The sequence below is a fragment of the Polypterus senegalus genome, chromosome 11, assembly GCF_016835505.1.
Source record: "Polypterus senegalus isolate Bchr_013 chromosome 11, ASM1683550v1, whole genome shotgun sequence".
NCBI classification, from domain to species: domain Eukaryota; kingdom Metazoa; phylum Chordata; class Cladistia; order Polypteriformes; family Polypteridae; genus Polypterus; species Polypterus senegalus.
Window position 1 is genome coordinate 15706421 of NC_053164.1, and position 16882 is coordinate 15723302.

At 40.5% G+C, this 16882-nt stretch overlaps 1 protein-coding gene across 1 annotated transcript in view; it reads left to right on the forward strand.

Moving 5' to 3' along the window:
- zmp:0000000529 (WD repeat-containing protein 20) overlaps positions 1-16882 on the forward strand; it is a 58086-nt gene that overhangs the window by 19216 nt on the left and 21988 nt on the right. Inside the window, exon 2 of the mRNA XM_039768077.1 lies at positions 6893-7075. Coding sequence (XP_039624011.1) covers positions 6893-7075 — 183 coding nt within the window. The remainder of the gene's footprint in view (positions 1-6892; positions 7076-16882) is intronic.

Consider the following 16882-nt stretch of genomic DNA (forward strand, 5'->3'; position numbering starts at 1 on the left):
GTGGGACCTTCAATACACCGCTACATGTGTGCTTTTCTGAATGAAATCAAATCAGTTCAGTTTGCCCCAGATGGGCTCCAGTCAAGTGGCAGACACATTTCAAGGGGAAATGGGAGACACTTGAGCATAATTTGGGGTGCCACAACAAAGACTCTGAATACTAGAATCGAGACATTTGCAATTTAACATTTTGTTTTTTTTTTTTAATCAATTTGCAAAACGTCTGAAAACCTTTCCACTTTGGTATTATAGGTTATTATGTGTAGATTGATGGGTAAAAAAGGCAATTTTTTTTGTTGAAAATGATAAATCTACAACACAAAATAAAGTGTCCAGAAAGAGAAGACATCTGAATACTCTGAGTCCACTGTAGTTCTTCACTAGTCCACTGTTGCAGATTCCATAATGGCCGTTCTTATTTCTGTCGACTCCACTGCGGTGCCCAGGATCAGATTTTGTGTTTTTTTTTTTTTATTGACTACTTTTTATAGAAGCTGTCAGCCTACATTACATAAGTAGATTATAAAGGTTAATTGAGTTGTGTAATAACATTCTGCTCAAGCTAATGGGTGCATGGATTTAAAAACCTTCATGTCTCAGTTGACAGTGTGCTTCAAAATGATTTTTTTTTTCCTCCAGTGTTTTCCTAACCCTGGCATCGCCTGCACTTCATTTTTGGTTTTCTTTTACCTCTGTTAACACATTATGCACAATGAAAACAGTGCAGACATTTCAATCCATGGCTTATTTGATATTTACACAACTGGCAAGGATTCTTCTTATTACTGTTTAAGTGGCACAGAGCCATAACGCTGATGTCTCAAACACACCAGGACTTGTGTTCAGCCACTGTGCTCATTTTGTGTGTAGACATTGCATGCTCCCCATGTGAGTTTTCTCAAATTATTTAAGTTTTCTCTCATTTGCCAGAAATACTGCACATGAAGGACTGGTCTGATTTTTGTTTAATATGTAAACACCTTTGTAATGCACAGGCATCCCATGTCATCCCAGTGTCCTGATGCCATTGGTTTAATGACCCAAAGTCTTGGAATATGTGGTAATGAGAAACTGGATAGCCAGCTAACAAAATAAAATTAAAATCTCTCTATGTAAAAAAAAAATCCTGGGAATAGACAAGACTTTTTTCAAGAGATTTTTTTCAAGTCCCGCCCTCCTCTCAACCATATTCAACGGGGACGTGCGATCAGGGGAGGCAGAGCGTTGCCTGTCATCATGAAAAGTAAAAAAAACTAATAATGATAGCATAAAATCAATGTGTCCACTAGTCTGTTTTTGATATGAGTCCAAAAATTTTGAGCCTTTTTATAGTCAAAATCGCTAAATTTGTGCATTTTCAGTTTAAATACAGGGGAGAAACGTGAAGTGCGGCAGCGACAAGCCTCGCCTCCCCTCGGACTGCTCTCTCCCTCACGCACATGGTTGATGTCTGCAATTGGCGCGTGCCTGTTGCTGTCTCTCTGTTTGTCGCCAATCTAATGTCTGCAGACATGTTTATTATACACCCTGACTGTCCATAGTCTGGCTAATATCTTTAATGAATGTGTGTGACAAATTTAGTCTTGCTGATCGGACATAAAACCGCAGTGAAATGGCACAAGGTGAGTGAGGCAGACAGGACCATGCCGTCCTTTGAGCCAAACAGGTACTCATTGCTGCTGTTCTTCCACGCAGAGGCGCCAATAAGTTAACAATATCAGAAAGTCAAGTACACTGCAGCGGTCCGTTTATTTTTATTTTTTATTTTTTTCCGACTGACTGCCAAAATGGAAGATTAAGATTTTTAAAAGTAAAGGAAAATAAGGAGGACTTTTACAAGAATACTTTACTTTACAAAATAAAGGTAAGACCATAAACAGTTTTCAATTTCATAAAAAATGGGATCAGACTAAGAAAAAAAAAATCTAATATTTAAAAACTAAATTTTGACCTTTAATAAAATAATCATTCATTTTTCTTAAATCCTTTTGTTGAACAGGCTGTATTAGAATTGATTAAAGCATCAAAATTAAAAGCTTTTAAAACCAACTAAATATTTCAATTAAGGTCAAAACTGAATTCCATTTTTTTTGTAAACTCTATACTTTTATTTGTGTTGAATGAGTATGAATTGTGGAATTGCAACAGCAAATTTAGAAGACATGGAGGGTGAGGAGCAAATGTGTTCTCTCTGCTCTCTCTCGCCGCTATAAATGTAACGTTCTTTCTTAGCCAAATATGAACCTCACCTGTGTGTGTGTGTGTGTGTGTGTGAAAAGAATGCTGATGAGATATGAAACGTAACCAGTATTCAGTGAGCATGTCAACAATTGAATAGTGAATAAGCCTCTCTTTGGGGTTTATATATTTGTAAATCTCACTCTGAAGGAGTCAGTGCCTCACCAGCCATGAAGCTCACTACACATCACCTCTCATTCATGTGCATGCTTTTGACAGACACAGTTCCAGTTCGTATAAATTATAACGTTTTCCTCGCTTTAAGTTCCCAATTAAAGAACACTTATCATGTCCAAATCCTATTCAAGAATTTCATCCCAATTCAACTCCATTTCAAGGAGTTAGACTCCATCTCTACAATATATAAAATCCTTTTACAATCCCTTCCTTTCAAAGATCCAAGAGGACACTGGGAAAAAGACCTCTCAATTAATATATCAGAAAAGGAGTGGAAAGTAGCAATGCAGAGAATTCACTCGAGCTCCATATGCGCAAAGCATACAATTATACAACTCAAAATTATATATCGAGCACATCTGTCTCGACTAAAACTCTCCAAAATGTTTCCAGGGCATGATCCAACCTGCGAACGTTGCAACCAAGCCCCAGCCTCACTAGGTCACATGTTCTGGGCCTGCTCCAAATTAACATTATTCTGGACAAAATTTTTAATTACCTTTCAGACAGCCTTGGACTCACAATCCCTCCTAACCCATTAACAGCTGTGTTTGGGGTTCTTCCAGAGGGTCTTAAAGTGGAGAAAGACAAACAAATTGTGATTGCATTCACTACACTGTTGGCACGCAGACTTATTCTGATAAACTGGAAGAACCCAAACTCTCCTCTTTTAAGTCAGTGGGAAACTGATGTGTTATATTATTTAAAATTGGAAAAAATCAAATACTCAGTTAGAGGATCTGTGCAGACTTTTTTCAAAACATGGCAGGATCTAATCAGAAATATTTTGAAATGATTTTATAAAGCACAGAGAATTTGTTGATTTAGGTATTTTTAAAAGCCTTAAATTTTACACCGTTTGGCTTGCTCTCTCTCTCAAGGGTGGGGATCGATCTGTTCTTAGCATAATTCTTTTTGTAAAAACTTGATTGCTATGTATTGATTGTAATAAAATTAATAAATAAAAAAAAAAAAAAAAGAATTTCATCCCAAAGGGTTATCATCAACAGAAAAAAAGAGTACACGGGCAATCCTAACACCAAGAAACAATGAAGTCAAGCGAATGAAGTCAACACCAAAAGTGTCAATCGGTTACCAAGCAAACGGGTTAAATGCATATCAATAGGCTGTGCTGAAACAGTTGGTGGTGATTGTATGGAAGATGAAAACATCAACTTATAATATCATGAAGAATATCTACAACTGTTAACAACATCCGGTCTTCCACCACACGAATTACTGTAGAAAGGAGGATGCATCCAAGAAAGGTAATGTAGTACATCTTCAGGAGATAACATTAGACAACAATGGAGAACTTGATACGCCATTCATATTAAAATCTTAACAGTTTCCTGTTTCAATAGCTCTTGCAAAGACAATTAACAAATCTCAGAGCCAAACATTCGAAAAAGTTGTTTTATTTAATTGAGAGAAAGAAATGAAATTCACTCACAGGCAGTTATATGTCACGTTGTCACAATGAAAGTCCATTGAATCAAAATTCAATGCGATATTGATGAAAATTTAATTGAAAAAATAGTTTTTACTGAAGTTTTTTTGTGTGTTAATTTTGCCAAACAGAACAAAAACATATTACGCAATGAATAACCCTTAACGCAACATGAAACATAGTTTACTTTTTTAATATGGTTAATTACTCGCTGTAATGTATAATATTTAGTTCTATTATGCATATGTAACAATTCCCATGAAAATAACAATCTGTTTAAATTGTACATTCATATCCCCATACGGCAGAGCTGCAATGAGACTGGCTCGTAGCACAGGACCCCGGGGGGTTGGCAAGCGAAGCAAGCAGGGGGCAAAGCCCCCTAGTAATAATAATAAAAGAAGAAAAGAAAGCACTCCCTCAATGTGTTTCAGAAGCATTAGAAGACTCTCTTTTTTTGTTTGGTGGATTTCTAACTGATATTAGCTGTTAGGCTTTTATAATCTTGAAGGTCTAACTTGGCTGTATTTTGTTCTGAGCTCATCACTACCTTCATCTGGCAAAACTTGTTTCCCAAACAGGTCCCCCAGACTGATGTTTACCTGTATTTGATTAATAAAATGTATTAATCTCAAGGTGATGAACTGAAGTCAAGCCAAATGACACCTGGTTTTATTGGTTAACCGAACAGATTACGGTATTCAGGCTTTCAAGGCAACTCGGGCCCCTTCTTTTAGGCATTTTAAAATTCAGTTGCATACAGCATCAGAAGCGTAAAAAACAAGGATACAGCCTCACAGGACAGATAATTCAGCCAGTTCATCTTTGACTCAATTGGTAAGGAAATGAAAATACAGGGTGAGTCAAAATTATGTTAACACTAATGGTACTGCTATGTATATACTTATATACAATTTTTGTGGACAATGTATGTGCCACATATGATGGCATACAGGTTGAGACATTCCTGTAAATCATCTTGCTCATATGAAGTATGTTTTGTGAATAAATTGTTTCCACCATTCAAATGTTAATATAATTCTGACATTCCCTGTACATAAATAAATGAATGTATATTGCGCAGATATTTCAAAATGAACTTAACAAGTAACCCTGGGAGGAAGAAATGAATTGCCTGAAAGCAGTGGCCAGAAAAGACTCCCAGATGCGCTTCTTATCACACTATGGTGGAATGAGCATGTGGCTAAAAGTGATCCAAGAGAGTGATTTCACCACAACACCATTTTGTGTTATGTTTTTGGATGGTTGGTGTCATTTTTTTTTTCTTTGGTGGGAGTCGCATTGTTTTTTAGTTGCCACGCCTGTTTGATGCTGTGGTGCTTCTTCTTAGCACACCGTGATGGAATGAGACTGTGGCTAAAAGTGCTCCAAGAGAGTGCCTCCTGGTGGGGATTTTTCATAAAATAATTCAGTTTGCCATCATCACCTTTTCCACAACAGTTTCCAGTCTGTCCAGTGTTGGCCCTGTGAAGGTGCAGGTTTTCCTGATAGATCTGTTCAGGCATTGTGTTCCAGCAAGCTGCTGGAAATGTTCTGCCAGTCCATAATAAATAGCCAGTGTGGTGCTCAGGTTGTTTCCCCAGTAGACTGCTGTTTTGAACACCACACGGGCTACTATGGACTGGTAGAACATCTCCAGCAGCCTGTTGCACACATCAATCAATCAATCAATCAACATTTATTTATATAGCACATATTCATACAAAAAAATGTAGCTCAAAGTGCTTTACAAAATGAATAGAGAAATAGAAGACACAATAAAAGATAAACATAAGTCAACATTAATTAACATAGAATAAGAGTAAGGTCCGATGGCCAGGGTGGACAGAAAAAACAAAAAAAAAACTCCAAAGGCTGGAGAAAAAATAAAATCTGTAGGGGTTCCAGACCAAGAGACCGCCCAGTCCCCTCTGGGCAATCTACCTAACATAAGTCAAACAGTCCTCTTTGTATTTAGGGTTTTCATGGAAGGACCTGATGATGATGGTCACGTAGACTTCTGGCTTTCAGTCCATCAATGTTGGTGCATCATGATGCTTTGAGTAGGTGGTGGTGGCGGCGCAGGAAAAAGAAACAGAAGAGACATCAGAAGACCTGAGTCTCTTAGCAAGTCCAGTCTGCTGTTGCCCTTCTTGTGTTGTCAGACCAGTCCAGTCTTTTGTTCATGTGAACCCCCAGGTACTTGTATCTCTGTTACCTGAATGGTAACTGGTCTCAGAGGCTTCTTGGCACGCCTAAAATCCACCACCAGCTCTTTTTTATTGCTGATGTTTAGTTGCAGGGTGTGTGTTGCCCCTGCGCCACAAGATGAAGGCATCTACACCCTTCCTGTACTCTGACTTGTCTCCATTATTAATGTAGCCCATGATGGGCGAGTCATCTGAAAATCTTTGTAGGTGGGAAGTGCTGGTATTGAACTGGAAGTCTGTTGTGTGGACAGGACAGTTCCCTGAGGTGCTCCAGTATCACACACCATCATTTCTGACACACTCAGCCTCACAAACTGCCACCTGTTGGTCAGGTAGTCCATGTGGAGTGTATCAAGATGCAAAGCCTTGAGCTTTTTTTTCCCCAGTCAATGTGGCAGAATGGTATTAAAAAGACTGTAAACTGGAAATTATGTTGACCGCCTTTTGAAAGTCACTTTGGATAAAAATGTCTGCTAAGCAAATAAATATTTAAATGTCCCCCAGATGTTTGAATGTATTTGCGTATTCAGAACACTTCACTTTTTACAAATTTTCTTATGTTGCAGCCTTAGGCAAAAACCATTGAAATTAATTTTTTTGTTTTTTTTTTTTCCCCCCAAATTCCTAAAATTCTATTTTCGTGTTGTCATTCTGGCATATTAAGTGTTGCTCAATGATAGGAAAATATGAATTTAAACAATTTTAGCCTCAGGCTGCAACAAAAAAATTGAAAAATCCTTTCTGAAGGCATTTCTAATTAACCAGATGCACTTTAGGTGGCCACTCCAATTCACTGTGCTTCCTTTTTCTGTTGCAGGCCGTCGATCTTAGCAAACCAATCGACAAGCGGATTTACAAGGGGACTCAGCCCACGTGCCACGACTTTAACCAGTTCTCTGCCACCGCAGATAGTGTCTCCCTCATTGTGGGCTTCTCCGCTGGACAGGTGCAGTACCTGGACCCCATTAAGAAGGAGACGAGCAAGCTGTTCAATGAGGAGGTGAGCAAGTGAGCAGCAAGGAGTGCACTGCTAAATCAGGTGGTCTTCTTTTATTGTGCATTGTCTCTTATGTGCCCGTCTCATTTTGATAGAAGGCACTGCTATTTGGGAGCGATTGTGTCTGTCACTGGGGTGGAGAGTAGTGATGAGCGAACTCCACGGAGATCAGAGAAATCACAGAAGTGTTCACGTACTCAAAATTCAGGAAAAATACGTAGGTCTTTTGAAGGCAGAACATTCAAAGTGGGGTGTCATGATTGAAGCCACTGGCTCGTTCTGTTTTTTTTGAAGTCGCGCCGAAGGCTCTCCAAACTGTCTGTGCTGATGCTTTGCACTATTTCTTCTATCAAAAAGATAGAAACGTCTTGCAAACGGTAATATATCTTTCGGTATTATTATTATCACTTAGAGTCTTCTGTGTTTGGGTGGCATTAGGCTCCTTCAAGGTTTGTTTTTTAGCTCCTTGTGTCTAATTATGCATACACTAGATGTGAAAGACTGGGCTCCTAGAAACCATGGATTCTTGCAATTCAATCAATTAATCACATCGGTTCTGTATTAGCGGCTAAGTGAGTTTCTCTCTCCTCTGAGGTTTCGTTTTGTCGATGTTTTCACCTCGCTTTTGCATCAGCGGCTAAGCAAGTTTCTTTTTTCTCTGTGGTTTCACTTTAGCTACAGAGTTGCTTTCTTTGAGCTTCATGGGCTGCGCCGGACAGACAGACAGACATGCACTCTTCCACACATAGACATTTATATATAAGACTCGCTATGCAAGCCCGTGCTGTAAAAAGCCTGGGGTCCTAGAAACTATTGAAATTGTCAGAAAAAAAATTGAAATGTAGAGATGTCAGGTAATTGAAAGGAACTACTCTGGGCGTCTCTCTCCTAGTAGATTTCGTTTGGCCGATGTGCTCGCCTCGCTTGTGTATTAGCAGCTAAGCGAGTTTCTGTTTCCTCAGAGGTAGCGATCTTACCCTGACTCCCCCTCTCACTTCTGGGCAGGACTGATAGGCACACACACACACTTTTCCATGCGTAGACGTTTATATATAAGACTAGCTGTGTAAGCCCTTGGTGTACAACGCCTGGGGTCCTAGAAACTATTGAAATCGTCAGGATAAAATTTGAAATGTAGAGTTGTCAGGTAATTGAAAGGAACTACTCTAGGCATCTCTCTTCTAGGAGGCTTCATTTTGCCAATGTGCTCGCCTCATTTGTGCATTAGCAGCTAAACAACTTTGTCTTTCTTCGGAGGTTTCGTTTTGCCGATGTGCTCGCCTCACTTCTGTATTTGTGGCTAACCGAGTTTCTGTTTCCTCGGAGGCAGAGCCCTTACCCTGACTTCACCTGTTACTTCCGGGCCGGTCTGGCAGGCACACACACACACACACATACACTTCCACATGTAGAAGTTTATATATAAGACTAGCTTTGTAAGCCCGTGCTGTAAAAATCCCAGGGTCCAAGAAACTATTGAAATCGTCAGGAAAAAAAACAGAAATGTAGAAATGTCAGATAGATGAAAAGAACTATTCTGGGCATCTCCCTCCTAGCAGGTTTCATGTTGCTGATGTGCTCGCATCGTTTGTGCATTAGCGGCTAAGCAACTGTCTTTCTTCGGAGGTTTCCTTTTGCCGGTATGCTGACCTCACTAGTGTATTAGCAGTAGGAGGAAAAGTAAAAGGGATAACGTTTTGCCGATGTGCTCGCCTCACTTCTGTATTAGCGGTTAAGTGAGTGATTCTTTCTTCGGAGGTTTCGCTTTGCCGACCTGCTGGCCTAATTTGTGTATCCTTGGAGGCGGAGCCCTTAGCCTGACTCCACCTCTCACTTCTGAGCCAGACAGACACACACACACTTTCATGTGTAGACGTTTATATATAAGATAGGGCACACACCTCCTTATCTTATACTGATGTGGCACTCGAAGATCAACCTGCACATTTACCGACAAGCAGAGATAAATCATTACTTATGCTGTATAGGTTTCAGAAAAATAAAATTTTGAGAACCTGCATTATTTATCTGTTCTATCACAAAGTCTGTAATGCAGATGATCAGCAGTATATACCTGGGGAGGCAGTCCCATTCAATGTTGGCTGTTACAGCAGAGCAAAGCATTATGGGACGCAGGGGGAAAATGTTCTCCTAAACTGGCCGAAATATCAGTAAGTAATCAGACAAATAGAAGCGAATGCGAATGCAGTACAGTCACTGGGAATAACGCTTTGGTGAAATTCGCTGATCACCATTCACTCTTGGAAAGATACAACACGTGTTTAACTATTGGTTCTGTGATCATTTTGAAATTGTCATAAGTTAAATGAAATAGTTGCAGCACAACTTCATGATCACCTCAAACTGAATAATCTGTTTGAAAAGTTTGTCTGGTTTTCGCCCTGGCCAAAGCACCGAAACAGCCCTGGTCAGGGTCACCAATGACCTTCTGATGACAGCAGATACTGGTTCCCCTTCTTTACTCATCCTCCTTGACCTGACAGCTGCTTTCAACACAACAGACCACAACATCCTTCTTCACCGCCTGCAATTCACCATTGGACTCTCAGGAAATGTTCATAACTGGTTCACATCATACCTGACTGGTAGAACTGAGCATGTCACCTTGGGCAGTGCAAAATCTCACACCCATAACCATCACCTGTGCTGTCCCACAGGGCTCTGTGCTAGGCCCCATCCTTTTCACCATCTACATGCTCCCTCTTGGAAATGTCATTAGCAGACATGGTTTATCTTTCTATTGCTATGCCGATGACACTCAGCTTTACCTCAGGACTACCCCCACCTCATCTACTGCTCCTCTGCCAACATCCACACTGACTACCTGCCTGTAGGAGATAGAGGGATGGATGAGGCTCAACTTCCTTCAGCTGAACAGATCTAAAACAGAAGGCATTTTAATTGGCACATCACACCATCTTTGCTCTTCTACCATCACCAGGATCACTTTCTCTGGCCAAAACATTCCTCTTTCCACATCTGTCACCAATTTGGGTGTTAAAATGGACTCTCAACTCACCTTTCACACCCACATCAAACACCTCTGTAAGTCATCTTTCTATCACCTCAAGAACATTGCCAAACTCCACCCAACACCACCCTGGCAGATGCAGAGAAGCTCGTCCATGCAGTTGTCTCCTCCAGGCTGGATTACTGTAATACGCTTTTCATCGGCATTCCTGGCAAGAGTATCCAAAGACTCCAGTATATCCAGAACAGCGCTGCCAGGATCCTGATGAGGGTGCAAAAGCATGACCACATCACTCCCATCCTGAAAACCCTTCACTGGCTCCCTGTCCCACTCAGAATAGAGTACAAGGTCATTCTCCTCACCCATCAGTGCATTCATGGACATGCCCCCCTTAACTTACAGGAACTCCTCACCCTCTCTCCGCTCTGCACACGCTAATACTCTCCAAGTCCCTAGAACCAAACTCTGTCGCATGGGTGATAGGGCTTTTTCATCTGTGGCGCCGAGGCTGTGGAACGCCCTCCCTGACTACCTGAGAGCCCCAGTCGACTGATGCTTTTAAACGAAACTTGAAAACTTGTCTTTTTAGAAAGACATTTTGTTAAAGTATTTTATAGATTCTCTTGTTTATTACTTTGTTTTTACTCTGTAGCACTTTGAGATTGCTAAAATATAAAGTGCAATACAAATAAAATTGATTATTATTATTACTACTAACCATAAAGGTGTAAAATATAAGCAAGATAAAGGATTTTTTGCATATGAGTGAAGTATCCTGAGGTGTGTAAATTGCCGTCCATGGAGCAAATAAACATTTAGTTAGTACTATTTACCTTACGCTAAACCACAATCTCACAGCTCCGTTATCTGCACATTATAATGATTCAGAATTTCACTGTCACTTGAATTCACTAGGGTGGCCAGACGTCCAGGTGACAGGGACAAATCCGATTCTCAGGCTATGCATCCCGATAAGTTACTGTAGCTGCGGGTGCATCAAGCAAGGGTCAGATGTGGTCCAAAAGAAATCTCTTGGTCCAAAAGTTTGTTTTAAAATATTTAGTAAAAATTCAAAGCAAATAATCCACACACGAATAAAGAAAAAAGGTTGTTACACACGTAGAATAAAATGCAAAAAAAAAGGAAAAATGTATCTTCTCTAAACTTAACTTTTCTGGTTAAACTTTAGTTGCTTCTATACTTAAAAGATGCTTTACTTCTTCTTCTGTTCGCTTTAAACGTACAGTGCTGCACATTCAATAGAGCACGTTGTCTTTCATGTTACTTGGCACATAAGGCACGGTTTAAAACCGTGTGCCCTCAATGCTTTACACATGACAAGGTAGGTCACTAACAGAGTATAATGTGTAATCAGAGGGGCTAGAAATAGTTAGAATATGCCAATTCAATTCAACTTCTGGGGGTTGTAGGAACTTCCCATAGACCAGGGCTATTCAATTATAATTTAAGTTGGGCCAGATTTTCAAACCAAGAAATTTAGCTGGGCCAGACATTTTCAGCAGCAGTTAATGACAAATTTTAAATCAACACAAATGAATTTATTTAAAAACTAGTATTGTTTATTCATTGTTTCCCTTTTACATTTGGTCACAAATCCAAATGTATGTTTTTATTGTATACCAGTAAGAATAAGAGCAGCTCACTACTCAAAACGGGTGCACTCTGAATCGAACCAGTGACCTTTTGATTGCCAGTCAGCAGTTGTGTCAACAAAGCTATTATGTCAGTGTTGTACCCTATACCAATTTCTTTTTCTACGGTAATATTCTTGAGTAAAAGTACACTTGTTGTGCTAAATTTGTACCTGTTGTGAAATTGTTTATTTGATATTTGGACTTCAGTCTCCACACATTATACACTCCATGTGCACATTTTGTCAATTATTACTAAAATATGAAAAACGTTTCTGTTTTAGCCGTGTGTTCAATTATTCCTGCCTTGCAGTTCATCCTACAATTTACACAGATCATTGTAGACATGGAACACACATGAAATGTATGCATTCCAAATGACGATATCTTATTTACCCTATACAACTCCAGGCACCACACGCGCATATAAGGAGCCTTGACTTGAGCTGGGAGAACTTTTTGCCCGAGATGATCTCCGGCGGTGGGGTGATGGGATTGCTTGCTGCTTGTGCTGATAGACACATTTACAAAGTTAAAGATGCTGATGGAGATTTGCAAATGGATTTAAGGTGGGCCGGGATTACGGGTTTTTTCGTTGGCTTCAGGAATTCTAGTGTTAAATGGGTGGTCATGACAGGCAAAGGTTTTTTTCTTTTTTTTCATAGAACTATTTCATTCACACAGTTTTAATCAGTCATATGACAGAGGTTAAATTTAACTTCCATGACAAAGCCTTTTTCTGTTGAAATTGTTTCCCCCACCGAATAATACTACCTCAGTAAATGCAAGGCACCTCGTATGACATGAAAGTAGATTAGTACATTTATTTTAATAATTTGTCTTTAAAATGTCTTTGTGCCGAGTTCTTGGGTGTAAAGTAATGCATTATCTTCTTATATAATATGGTACCGTGGCTGTCCGTTTTTCTGTCCAGGATTTTAAATCACCTGTAGCTCGCAAACTGTTTGACCGATTGACGTGAAATTTGGTACACATATGTACATACGTGATGTCTGCTGTCCACTTTCGGGGTGATGATTGACCTCCAATGTCAAAGATCAACCCAGGAAGGTCAAGGTCAAAATTAAATAACCTGTAAACCTGAAATCTGGCACACATGTACTACTCTGAAACTCTGCACTATAGCTTTATTTTAAAAAGAAAGGGTTTTGGAATTATTACTCTTTTTATTTTATTTTATTGTAGAATCAACTCTTGGCAGCGGGCAAGTCAAGTCAAGTGTATTCACTGCATGTTATCGTGCAGTGCGCCGTTACAGGTTAATTATAATTATTGGTAGTATTGTTTTTTTAATAAATCTTATTTTCCCTGTTTCTTTGTTGAAGAGCTCCCGTTGAAGAATTTATTGCCAAAATGACTGAAGTAACAACTAAAAAATTGGAATTTTAACAAAAGTCTACTGTCCGCCATCAATCACAGAGCATCCTGATAAAACGACTTCAACCTTAAAATGCAGACTTCATCACATCTGTGCGTGACAAAACAGCGGGCAGGCAGCTGCTCGTACGTGTTTACTAACAGACAGGCCAGCATTTTGCATGGAGTAAGGTTTAATCAAAAGAGAAACGGCATGCAAAGATGTGCAAACACAAGGTGATTGAGACAATCATACCTTATTGTGCTGCACCAAATCAGAACGACAACTGAATTCCACAGAGCACAGATATATTCATAACGGGGGACCTATGGTGATGGGCAGATGAATTTCAAATGTTCTGCATGGCTACCTTTTGTTCTGATGACCGGTTGCATCATATTTATCCGTTTATTTATTATTCCGGCACAAGCGTAACCAGCCTGTCGCTGAAATTCACAGCCATCCCCTCAGCAGCACCATGTACTTAGAAATATTTTCCCGTGCACGTATCCAAGTCTGACGTCATTTTCGCCGGGACTTCCTTGCACCCAGTGTGGGATATAAACTAGCCTTTATACTGTTCAGATATATGCAAGGTGGAGCCTGTACTGGCACATTAACAGCACATCCGCTTAACGATATAATTAGTTTAAAGTTTCGATGATTTCATTCACAACTGACAAACTAAGTAGAAATGATTACCGCCAAAGCTTATTTTTGGTTGCATTTTAGTTGTAGTCTGGAGCCATGGCAGAACCACGGACTGGGCGACTTGGAGGTTGCTTCTGGGCCGCATGTGGCCTGCGGGCTGCCATTTGAATTGCCCTGCCATGGACTATGCACTAATATTTAGGCAAACGTTTATATAACTTAAATAACTAGCAAATGGCTCTTACAGTAACTCAAAAATATACTGCTCAAAAGAATTAAAGGAACACTTTTTAATCAGAGTATAGCATAAAGTCAATGAAACTTATGGGATATTAATCTGGTCAGTTAAGTAGCAGAGGGGGTTGTTAATCAGTTTCAGCTGCTGTGGTGTTAATGAAATTAACAACAGATGCACTAGAGGGGCAACAATGAGATGACCCCCAAAACAGGAATGGTTTAACAGGTGGAGGCCACTGACATTTTTCCCTCCTCATCTTTTCTGACTGTTTCTTCACTAGTTTTGCATTTGGCTACAGTCAGTGTCACTACTGGTAGCATGAGGCGATACCTGGACCCTACAGAGGTTGCACAGGTAGTCCAACTTCTCCAGGATGGCACATCAATACGTGTCATTGCCAGAAGGTTTGCTGTGTCTGCCTGCACAGTCTCAAGGGCATGGAGGAGATTCTAGGAGACAAGCAGTTACTCTAGGAGAGCTGGAGAGGGCCATAGAAGGTCCATAACCCATCAGCAGGACCAGTATCTGCTCCTTTGGGCAAGGAGGAACAGGATGAGCACTGCCAGAGCCCTACAAAATGACCTCCAGCAGGCCACTGGTGTGAATGTCTCTGACATCATGAGGGTGACCCAAGGGCCCCATGTCCTCTAATGGGCCCTGAGCTCACTGCCCAGCAGCATGCAGCTCGATTGGCATTCGCCATAGAATACCAGAATTGGCAGATGCACCACTGGTGTCCTGTGCTTTTTACAGATGAGAGCAGGTTCACCCTGAGCACGTGACAGAAGTGAAAGGGTCTGGAGAAGCCATGGAGAACATTATGCTGCCTGTAACATCATTCAGCATGAGCAGTTTGGTGGTGAGTTAATGATTGTCTGGGGAGGCATATCCATGGAGGGTCACACAGACCGCTACAGGCTTGACAAAGGCACCTTGGCTGCCATTAGGTATCAGGATGAAATCCTTGGACCCATTGTCAGACCCTATGCTGGTACAGTGGCTCCTGGTGCACGACAATTCCTGGCCTCATGTGGTGAGAGTATGCAGGCAGTTCCTGGAGGATGAAGGAATTGATACCATTGACTGGCCACCACACTTTCCTGACCTAAATCCAATAGAACACCTCTGGGACATTATGTTTTGGTCCATCCAATGCCACCAGGTTGCACCTCAGACTGTCCAGGAGCTCAGTGATGCCCTGGTCCAGATCTGGGAGGAGATCCCCACAACACCATCTGTCATCTCATTAGAAGCATGCACCGATGTTGTCAGGCATGTATACAAGAACACAGGGGCCATACAAAGTGCTGCGTACAATTTGGAGTTGCTGCAATTAAATGTTGGCAAAATGGACTAGCCTGCCACATAATTTTTTCACTCTGATTTTTGGGGCGTCTTTGAATTCAGGGCTCTGTAGGTTGATCATCTTCATTTCCATCAAACGATGTGGCATCCTTTTGTTCCTAACACATTACCCAGTCTATATCAGTATAGATATCCAGGAGGATTTCTTTTTCCCATTGAGATCTGATGTGTTTTCAAAGTGTTCCTTTAATTTTTTTGAGCAGTTTATTTAAACATGCTGCCCATCTAATACAACATTGCGTCCTTGATACAAACATCCTTGCAATACATTTGGAACAGCACATACAAGATTCCAATACCCCAGATCCCATTTTGATGTAATAATAATAATATATTCAAAGTTCCCGAGAGGGAAAGGTTGATTAAGAGCTTGTGTTAAATTTAAACAGTATCGCGATGAGAACTGAGCCAGATAAAAATAGACAGTGCTGTCATTAATTTGTTTCCATCGTGTGGAATCAAATGTGTTCATTTGTGAATCATTTTTTTTTTTAAATTCCCATCCCCTGATCCCTCTCTGATGATAATGATGACGAGATAAAGCAAAACATTAAACAAAGTAGGTGGGCATCCATGCTACACAAGTGTCCCATTTTGGGACTTTGAAAATGTGGTCACCCAATAATTCAACATCAGAGTACCACATTCACCTGGTATCCATAAAGGGCACTTGCTGTAATAGAGTTTGCCTTTCATTTCTGTTTTTCCTTAACATCTGTTATAACTGAACAGCTTTGCAAGTCCCAATTCATGAAAAGTCTTACAGCCGACATGCCCAAGCAAAGAAGAATTTCTTACAAAGGTTTTTATTTTTTAATCTAGGTTATGTCACTTATGTGTGAAAGTGTCAGAGTGGTCCTTGTGGTGGACTAGAGTTTTGTCTAGGCCTGCTTTCAGCCTTTTGCCCAATCCTGGTGAGATAACCTTTGGCTCATGCAATCCTGAAATAAACTGAGAAGGTTGTAGAGCCCACCTTCTGGACTCGGTCTGTTGAAGGCTACAATGTCAGATGATACCAAGCTCGATGGATTGGCAGATAATCGAGAATCCGCTAAATCATTACAGAGGGACTTAGACAGCAGACAGGCTTGGGCAGATTTGTGGCAGGTGAAATGTAATGTCCGTAAATGTAAAATGTTACATGTGGGAAGTCAAAATGTGAGGTGTGAATACACAATGGGACGTCTAAAAATTGAAAGTACATCTCATGAGAAGGATTGAGGAGTCGTAGTGGACTTGAAACTATCAAATCCTAGACAGTGTTCAGACACCATTTAGAAGGTAAACAGAATGTCAGGTTATATAGCGCCTTGATGTGTGGAGTACAAGTCACAGGAGGTTCTGCTCAACTTTTATAACACACGTGTGAAGCCTCATCTGGAGTACTGGATGCAGTTTTGGTCTTCAGGCTACAAAAAGGACATAGCAGCTCAAGAAAAGGTCCAGAGAAGAGCAACTAGGCTGATTCCAGGGCTAAAGGGGATGAGTTATGAGGAAAGATTAAAAGACCTGAGCCTTTACAGTTTAAGCAAAC